This window comes from Cynara cardunculus (genome assembly GCF_001531365.2).
Source record: "Cynara cardunculus var. scolymus isolate 2C chromosome LG 1, CcrdV1, whole genome shotgun sequence".
Taxonomy (NCBI): domain Eukaryota; kingdom Viridiplantae; phylum Streptophyta; class Magnoliopsida; order Asterales; family Asteraceae; genus Cynara; species Cynara cardunculus.
The window spans coordinates 7,711,279-7,719,607 of record NC_037528.1 but is presented as its reverse complement, the minus strand read 5'-3'; the positions used below and the strand labels follow the sequence as shown (position 1 = coordinate 7,719,607).

The following is an 8,329-nucleotide window of genomic DNA, read 5'->3' as shown; positions in this document are numbered from 1 at the left end:
CAAATAGAATATATTTTAATTTTAATTAAAATAAAATTTATCAAAAATCTTTTTTAAATATAAGTTTTTTTAAAATGTAAGTATTTTTTGATATATTTATTTAATTTTATAGATCTAAATATTTTCTGATTCAAAAAATGTTTAGGGACTTAATCGTTTAAAATATGAATGTTTATTGGGTTTTTTTTGTATTTTTTTCATTATTTTATCATATTAATCAATTGTATAGATCATAAGGATGTATCTAGCAAGTTTTAGAAAGTCGAAGAAGTTATTTAACATGTTTTAAAATATTTAAGAACTTATTTGTTCCAAAAATTGTCCAAAAATTTAATCATTTCAAACACTAAAGTCCATTGGGTTTCTTTTTACTAAAATAGTTTGATTAATATTTAACTAGTGGTAGAAACTTACAAGTATTAACTTTAGTGGTCAAAGTAAAAAAATAAAAACTTAAAATAATAAAAGAAAGAAAAATAGGGGAAGGTTTGCAAATAAATCAAAACTTTGGTGTTTCATCACGCAAAAGATCTCCAGGGATTAGGGTTTGTCAAGACAATCGGCACTACGGGCAGGACGATTCGTATACCTCTTCAGGTAAGTATATTCAGGTTTCTTACATGTTTCAAGTTTCCATTGAAAATGAATCTAGGGAATTAGGGTTTGAATTCTCAATTTAACCTGATAGAATCGTTAACTGTTCATCTGTTGTGATGATAGATGAAGGCATAGGGTAGGAGTTTGATTACCTCTTTTGCTGATTGCTTTTATCAAGGTTTGCCTAACAATCTGTTTTACTTTCACTGTACAAACGAGCCATGAATATATGAAGAAACCTATTTTGGATATTCTTGGAAGTCTTGTCCTTTCCAGACAACTCCATAGTCCCATGTATGTGAAAAAGTCTAGTCCAGTATGTATGTTCTGTTTACATATATACATATACATACATATATATACATATATGTATGTGTGTGACGATAATTTAGTTGCTATGTTTTGATGTATTATTTTCAACAACAGATTGAAGAGCAATGTGCGTTAGATTAATGCTGTCCTGTTGCATAGACTTGCAGCAAGGTTTCTTAGTATTTGATGTTTCATAAATCTTTTGTTGTTCATCGTTATACCAATATCATCATGCTAACAAAGCCCTTCCGCCTTAAAATACCTCTAAAGCAAAAGCTTACCCCCATGTCTCAGGAGAAAGAAAAAGAAAAGGAAAAGAAATCAAACCAAATGAACCTAGTATACTCCACACATAGGAAGAGTTTGGGAGGGTAAGATGTACGGAGACTTTATCTCCACCCTGAGGGGTAAGAGAGAGTGCATCATGAAAACCCCCGGCTTGCAAAAAAAAAAGGAATCAATGTAAAAAGTTAGGAGGAATTTAAAGACAATTTTGTGGACTGTTTTACTATATATCCATGCTTAAAAAATGAATGGTAATTAGTTACATCATGACATCAGATTTATAAGTTTAGGTTTTAAAATAGGAGTCTCTTGATTATGAAATGAACTCTTCTTTTGAGACTGATGGAGTATTAACTAGAGGCATGATTCTTGTTGGCTATATAGGTGTAACTTTCCGTTGGACCCTTGGCATGGTTCATAGCCAGTTTGTCATACCAAAATTAGAAATAGGGTTTTGCATACTGTTCACGGGGCTGGGAGGTCACAAGTGCACCATTCAAATGTCAAGGAAAAATGTAGACTGCTCCAGTTTGGTTAGATCAGTACAAAAGGCACTGATTTGGTTTGATAATGTGATCTGATTAATCAGGCACCAAGGTTATGAAAGACCTATTATGCCTGGAGAGATAGGACCATCATAACCATGTGATTTCGTTTCAACCAACATCATATGTAATATCCAGTAAGGCTCCTCTAGTTGCCTATCCAGCTATATATGGAGACCCAGCTGCATTAACCTTTTTTCTTCTTTTCTTATCCTAAATTCATTTTGCAGGACATGTATTCCTCTATCCGTGGAGTACATTAAATGTACAGAAATGGCTATAACAGAGTTTCATCACATACAGGTTATGCATTTGGAATGGAGAAGAAACTCAAAGAAGAAAACCCAGATTCTCCAATGTCTGGAATCTACGAGATACCTGGTGAACCTGCATTGGTTATCAATGGGGTGCCTCCTCTATGCACCGGTAATGATGGTAGTCTTTTTCACTGTGACGTTGTGAGTAACATAGATTCAAAACTGAACGAGCCGTTGGGTGACTGGTTGGATGGCAGAGAAGTTAGAAAGGTATTTGGGGGGAGGGTCTACAATGGGAAAGTTAGCAAGTTTGACAAAGAGTCGGGTTGGTATAGAGTGGTTTACGAGGATGGGGATTTTGAAGATCTTGAATGGCATGAGTTGCGAGAAGTGCTTCTACCCCTTGATGTCACAATTCCATTGAAGACATTAGCATCAAAAGTCATCAAGAAGAGCCAGAAACATGAAAAGAAATTTGGGAGATCTGTGACTAAACCGAAAATCCACCAACATAAAGAATTGCAATCTGGGGTTGAGAAAATGGAAGTCTAGCAAGATGATGATAGGAAAGTTGAAGCAGTTTCGGCTTTCTTTAGATCATTGATGAGTGCTTGGTCACAAAGTAACATAGAGTCGTCTTTTACTAGGAGTATGACTACGGAAGGCATTAGATACGTTTAGCCCATTCTCTTGTGGGTGTTTATCTGGAAAATGAGAATTTGTAAAGCTCATGATAACGGGGGTTGAAATGAGAACGCATGTAGTATATACTTGCAAATTGTTTTCAGAGAGAGAAATCTTGAATTCTAAATCCATATAAAGATTATTCCAAGTTGCATCATTTATGCTATGGGGAAGTGTTCACCCATGATTAAATTTGATGGTATGAAAATCAAGGCTAATAATTCTTCAATACAATACCTAATCTGAAGACTTAACTCAAAATTATCATCAAGGCCAATAATTCTTCAATACATTTGTAATCTTTGTCAAGACAATGAAGGTTTCCATTAGGGAAAGAACAGCTGTAGCTTAGCTCCTAATAGCCTTTTTGAATTTCTCCAACTCCTTTGATTCAGACCCATGAACAACTTTTATTGTATCTATGCAGCTACTGCAGGGAACAAAACCAACAAACATGAAATTAAATCAAATGAAGTCTTATGAGTCATGAGATCTATGGAGCATTGTTGTCAATGTGTTGGTTTTTTTGGCCAGAAAAGGATGCATGTTGGTTGAGCAATCTTCAACAAAGTTGAGAATGGTAGATGATGCAACTGTGAACAATGCATTGATATTTAATTGAAGTACATGATCTACCCAGAAATATTGAACAACCCACCCTGCAAATCCACAACACTGAAGAGAAAAGAAAATCCTTGACTTGGCAAAGAACGAGATCCAAGTGTTGCAAATCCAGAACCAATCCGAAAACAAACAGTTAAGAGTCAAGAATTGATATCACAAGGGCAAAATGAACTTGTCAAACAAGATTGAAGCCCCAGACCAGGAGGAACTAATGTATAACGGAAAAGAAACCACTGGAGAGACATCGGAGAATGGTGAAAATGATTGAGTTGTCACCAAACCTCTGATGAAAAGCCTCGAGGGGTTTTGGTGGGGAGGGGGGAATTGACGACTGAACAGATTCAGAGAAGACATTCACAGATAAAATAATGCTTTCTTGAAGATATATAAATAATCAGATTAGAACTAATTACTGCAAGTATTATCTGATAAGATGTTAGCTTGTTAGTTCGCAGAAAAACAGTCTCTACCCATTGGGGTGCAGGCAAGGTCTCTGTACATCGTTGTCACATAATGAAGCTTCAGCTTTCAAGAAAGGAGGAGGTAAATTTTGATGATGAGGGTTGAAAAAGCTAGGAGTGGTAATTTCGTGCAGAACGGAAAGACCATAATTACAAGTATGCTTGTTTGCACATTGTTGCAACGAATTGATGATATTGATTTCAGTCCATACGGTGTTCCTATTATGTCATTATTTGAAGGGTATATAAGAGATTTGGTTGATAGTAAAAGCTTCACTTGAACAAACATTGCAATTTGTCATGGGACAGAGGAAGAACGACACTAAGCAATTAAACACAAAAACTCACATGCCAGTGCCATTATAATCTAACCTGCAAGCTTCCTTGTTGAACTTTTTCTTATCAATCCCGTATAAAGTTTCAAAAACATCTGCCTCAACTCGACAAAAATACGGCCGATCTGCGATTATAGAATCGAATGTATGAGATGGAAACCTAGTATTCAATATAAGATCATACAGAAAATGCTTACCGGAGTATATGGAGCATGTTCTTGTGCTTTTCTCAAAGTGTATGCACCATCCATCAGAACCCACCAAAGATTTATATAGCTGAACATGAAACAGTAATTCACATGTTAGATATAAAACCCTACAAAATGATGGTTTAACTTTTGGATCATTCACCCCCATTGACAACTACATTGAAGTTGATGGCAATTAAAGAAAACAAATTAAGTATGGTTACTTAACAAAATCCATACCAACTTAAATCAAAATGTATCGATTTTGCTTGCATAACCCTCACTCACTGTCCATAATGAAAACCCAAATGGCATTTAAAAAAATGTGATTGGAAATCGATGCAAAAACAGAGATGGAAGTACTTGAATATCAGAAGAATCATCGAAGATTTCTTCAGGGGAGGGGAAGTTGGGTCCTTTATCCAGCTTACAACACGCACCACAATTCTTTACGCACTGCCAAAGAGGTTCCCTTTTCTTGGCCCCAAAACCGGCGGTGCTGTTCTTCCTCTGGCTTTTTGCCGAGACCTGGCGTTGTTCCGTTACCGGTTCGACGGCGGCGTATGAACAAGGAACAGCTGCTAACATCGCCAGCGACATTCGCAAAAAACTGCAATTTTCTTATCTTCCGCGTTTCAGCATATCATAAACCACCGCCAAAAAGATTGGAACTTGGAAGTATATCGTAAAAAATACATGTTATTTAAAATAAAAATATTATTATATTTCTTATAATAAATCTTGGGGATGTAGCTCAATTGGTAGAGCGCTCGCTTTGCATGCGAGAGGCACGGGGTTCGATCCCCCGCATCTCCATTTATTTTAATTAAAAATGATTTTTTGTTCATAGTTTATGTTCGGGGTTGGTAGTTTACCTCTTAATAGTTTCATTAAGAGACAATCTTTGAATCGTTAAGAGATGAATCTTGTTTGGCAAGAAAAAAAAATCTGTCTTTTAATGGTTCTAAAATCTTCTGAATGATTTTGTATCATGGATCTCTCTTAATCATTAAGAGCCCTAATTTCATGATTCACAAGTTTCGTTGAGGTAATTCAATTCGAATTAAATTGAATTTGGTTTGAAACCACTTAATCTCAAACTTAAATTTTATTGATTTAGTTTGAGTTTTTGATTTTTCACTCCTGAGATCACCGACCCAAGTCCCTCGAACATAGATGATTTTTCAGGTAACAATTTAATCAGACATTTTTTTCTGGTCACCTGACTTCTTGATGATTTTTCAATATGAGTTACGAGTCAAATGTTGTATATATAGCCTCCCAAAATGTATATAATACAATGTTTCAGATGTTGGAATATCCCCGGATTTTACTACCGCATGGATTTAAAAAGCAAGTTAGAAAAACTTCATCTCGATTTGAGTTTCGAGTCAACAGTTATGACTTGCTAAAATGTATTTGATGAGAATACAAGAGGCCAAGATATTTACAATGGTTTTCGAAGTCATATTATTCCCAAAATTTACAAGTACGTAGATCAAAAGAACACCTTCAAAAGAAATCATTTTGATTCGTATTAGGCGTTAAAAGTTATGAAAAATAGAGCATAAAGTATACGATAATACATGAACACAAAAGGTCATGAACTTTGATTCGTAATTTGTATCGTCATAATTTGTTAAAATTAGTTGTTTTCGAGGCCTACATAGTAGATGCCAGGATACGATATTACAAAAACCATCATATCCTATCGTATTCTCATAGTATAATACATTTTGAGTTTGTAACTTTTCACTTGTAACTCATATCCAAATGAATTTCTTTTTTAAGCTGCTTATTATTTCAAGATTCTGGTAAAATTCGAGTCTCTATGACTTTTGATTATAAGTCACTAGTTCGAGTTCCTTCAAGTTGGGATTCTTCGGACCGTTTTCCACGATGCTATAAAATTAATCCAATTCCACACAAAATGACTGGAAAATCCATAATTACAAAAAAAAAATGCCATTAAAAGGAAATAGCACAAATAGAAAAGCAAGAATTCTTGCTACATATATATTCAATCAATAGAACAAAGAATTGGTGCACCCCTAATGCCGGCTGAATACATACAGTTGACGGCAAAAGGGTGACATGAAAGTAGAGAAAACAAACACTATTTGTAGACACAAAAAACTATAGGATTTTCCCCAGCAAACCTGGTTGTGTATGTATAGAGCAATTAATTCAAAGCTCGAACTCCTCCTCCTGCAGGGTCCTCTCTGCTGCCTTTTCTTCCTCGTCATCAATAAGAAAGTATTCATTCTTCTCCACTGGTCTGAACATGTAAAACATCATCATATAGAACACAAGACTGCCTACTTCCTGTGCCCCATTTGACACCCACTGGAACTTATACGAAGAGATCGTTTCCAGTGAAAATACTATGATTCTTGTGAAATACAAGTATCCGATAACCACCATGTAGAATTTTCGAAACAGGTACAACTTTGCCAAATTCCTAGCAGCCTTCCCATCTGTCTTCGAGGTCTCCCGCAGTGATTGAATCGACCACACAATGGGGAAAATAATGGCGAAACAACAGATAAGATCTACTATCATGAACAATTGGTTCCAAGTTACCCAACTCCTACTGAATGGCCCGGTTTCCCCTACCACTATAGCAGCTATATTTGCCAAAACCTGAAGTGGAATCACAATCATCAAAACCTTCTTCTCTTTTTCTTGCAAAAATGGTTTCAGAAACGACCATCCGGTGCCGATCAACACTATCACGGTGAACAGAAGCACCGCCCTTAAGAACTGAAACGTGTAAAACAGCACATCCCATCCATGAGGTGTACCTGTAACCTTCACGTAATGTTTGTTCTCCGCCGCACAAATCAAGTTGAGTGCCTTCACCACCAGCAACATGCCCATGAGTAAATGGATCCGGTGAACGGATCCTTTGTTTTTCATGCATTCGACCGTCCACAGCCCTACGAAACACATGTAAATGATGGAGAAAATGAAGTAAAGCGACGGCAGTTGAGTTTTCCCGGCGGATAAGTAATCCTTGTGGGTTCCGTCTTCGCTATTGTAAAGCTCCGTGCGGATGTCCATCGATACAAGCGATTCACGATTGCAATTGGCGAAGAAGAGGTAATACTCATCGGGGTAGTTAACGGGAAACGATTTATTGAGCGATGAATGAGGGGGAGGGGAGAGATCTTGGAAGGTGAATAGAAGGGATATGAATTTGGAATCGACTACGCAGGTTTCAGGCTTTCGTTCGAGTTCCATAAGAACTTGATTTCTGGAACCTTCAGCGATAAGGAAGAATCCGAGGAGTGATGGATCAGGTTGCGAGAGGCCGGACGTAACGGAGACGGAGGAGACAGCGACGGAAGCAAATCCGTTGTGTGTGAATCCAAATTTCTCAAATAAGATCATGGGACGGTTGTCGTCTTTGATCTTCAAGGTTTTAATCTCCGCCGTGACCGGTGGTGTGAGGATAAAAAAAGCAAAGAGGAGGAGAGAGAACATAATTGTCTTCGTCATTTTCAAATTACCGGCGGTGGCGGACGGCGGTGGGAGTTCGGAGATGTGGGAATTTCTAAAGATCAACCTCTGAAACTCCTTCCCCAAACAGCCCTTCGTTGATTCGCCTGTTTTCCTTTTGTTCTCCTTTTTTTTTTCTCGTTACCTCAATTACATGCATTTATACGTAAAACCATAACTAAAAAAAGAAATTTTAATTATTTTTAGTGGATTTTAAATATTTATTATCTTCCTTTTTTTGCGGTGGCTACGAAAAAATAGTTTATGTAGAATAATTAACAAGTGTTGAAGAAGCCTTTTGAATAATTTATTAAATAATTTATACATCTAATTTTTATAACATTTTTTTTGGAAAAGTATTAAAATAGCGGATGCTACTATATGCATATCTATTTATGTCATAATCATGTAAAATCATCTATATTATCTATATCTATATCTATATTCTCTTATAAAGCATTTGGCTAAAACTCTTAAACTCGTTCATCCTTAAACGATTTCATCTCATATCTGAATTCGTGTAACTAACTGCAGATAAAC

The 8,329-nt window shown here is 36.3% G+C and overlaps 3 protein-coding genes and 1 non-coding gene across 5 annotated transcripts; 2 read left to right on the top strand and 2 right to left on the bottom strand.

Annotated features, from left to right (window-relative positions):
• Positions 1–458: 458 nt before the first annotated feature.
• LOC112522183 (dirigent protein 17-like) lies at positions 459–2,801 on the top strand. Its single transcript, XM_025131277.1, has 2 exons — positions 459–597; positions 2,043–2,801. Exon 2 carries the CDS (start codon positions 2,057–2,059, stop codon positions 2,546–2,548), a length of 492 nt encoding a protein of 163 aa, XP_024987045.1. The 5' UTR covers positions 459–597; positions 2,043–2,056; the 3' UTR covers positions 2,549–2,801.
• A 55-nt stretch (positions 2,802–2,856) lies between these two features.
• LOC112522169 lies at positions 2,857–4,946 on the bottom strand. 2 transcript variants are annotated; one of them, XM_025131256.1, is made up of 4 exons: positions 4,652–4,946; positions 4,298–4,376; positions 4,114–4,225; positions 2,857–3,110 (listed from the first exon to the last, which is right to left on the bottom strand). In XM_025131256.1, the coding sequence occupies exons 1-4, from the start codon at positions 4,886–4,888 to the stop codon at positions 3,029–3,031; spliced, it is 510 nt and encodes a 169-aa protein (XP_024987024.1). In that variant the 5' UTR covers positions 4,889–4,946; the 3' UTR covers positions 2,857–3,028. The 2 variants fall into 2 exon arrangements, with proteins under 2 accessions (XP_024987024.1, XP_024987033.1); XM_025131265.1 differs by having other exon boundaries at positions 4,138–4,225.
• Positions 4,947–5,031: 85 nt separating this feature from the next.
• Positions 5,032–5,104, top strand: TRNAA-UGC. Its single transcript has one exon. It is a non-coding gene; the product is annotated as a tRNA-Ala (tRNA).
• Positions 5,105–6,475: 1,371 nt separating this feature from the next.
• Positions 6,476–7,789, bottom strand: LOC112507685 (protein GPR107-like). Its single transcript, XM_025112352.1, has one exon. The coding sequence runs from the start codon at positions 7,787–7,789 to the stop codon at positions 6,476–6,478; it is 1,314 nt and encodes a 437-aa protein (XP_024968120.1).
• Positions 7,790–8,329: the final 540 nt, after the last annotated feature.

Coding starts and splice junctions, on each gene's coding strand:
- LOC112507685 (XM_025112352.1), bottom strand. CDS start 7,789: ATGACGAAGACAATTATGTTCTCTCTCCTCCTCTTTGCTTTTTTTATC.
- LOC112522169 (XM_025131256.1), bottom strand. CDS start 4,888: ATGTCGCTGGCGATGTTAGCAGCTGTTCCTTGTTCATACGCCGCCGTC. Junction 4,226..4,297: donor AACATGCTCCATATACTCCG/GTAAGCATTTTC, acceptor CTATAATCGCAG/ATCGGCCGTATTTTTGTCGA. Junction 3,111..4,113: donor GATTATAATGGCACTGGCAT/GTGAGTTTTTGT, acceptor TGTTCCCTGCAG/TAGCTGCATAGATACAATAA.
- LOC112522183 (XM_025131277.1), top strand. CDS start 2,057: ATGGAGAAGAAACTCAAAGAAGAAAACCCAGATTCTCCAATGTCTGGA.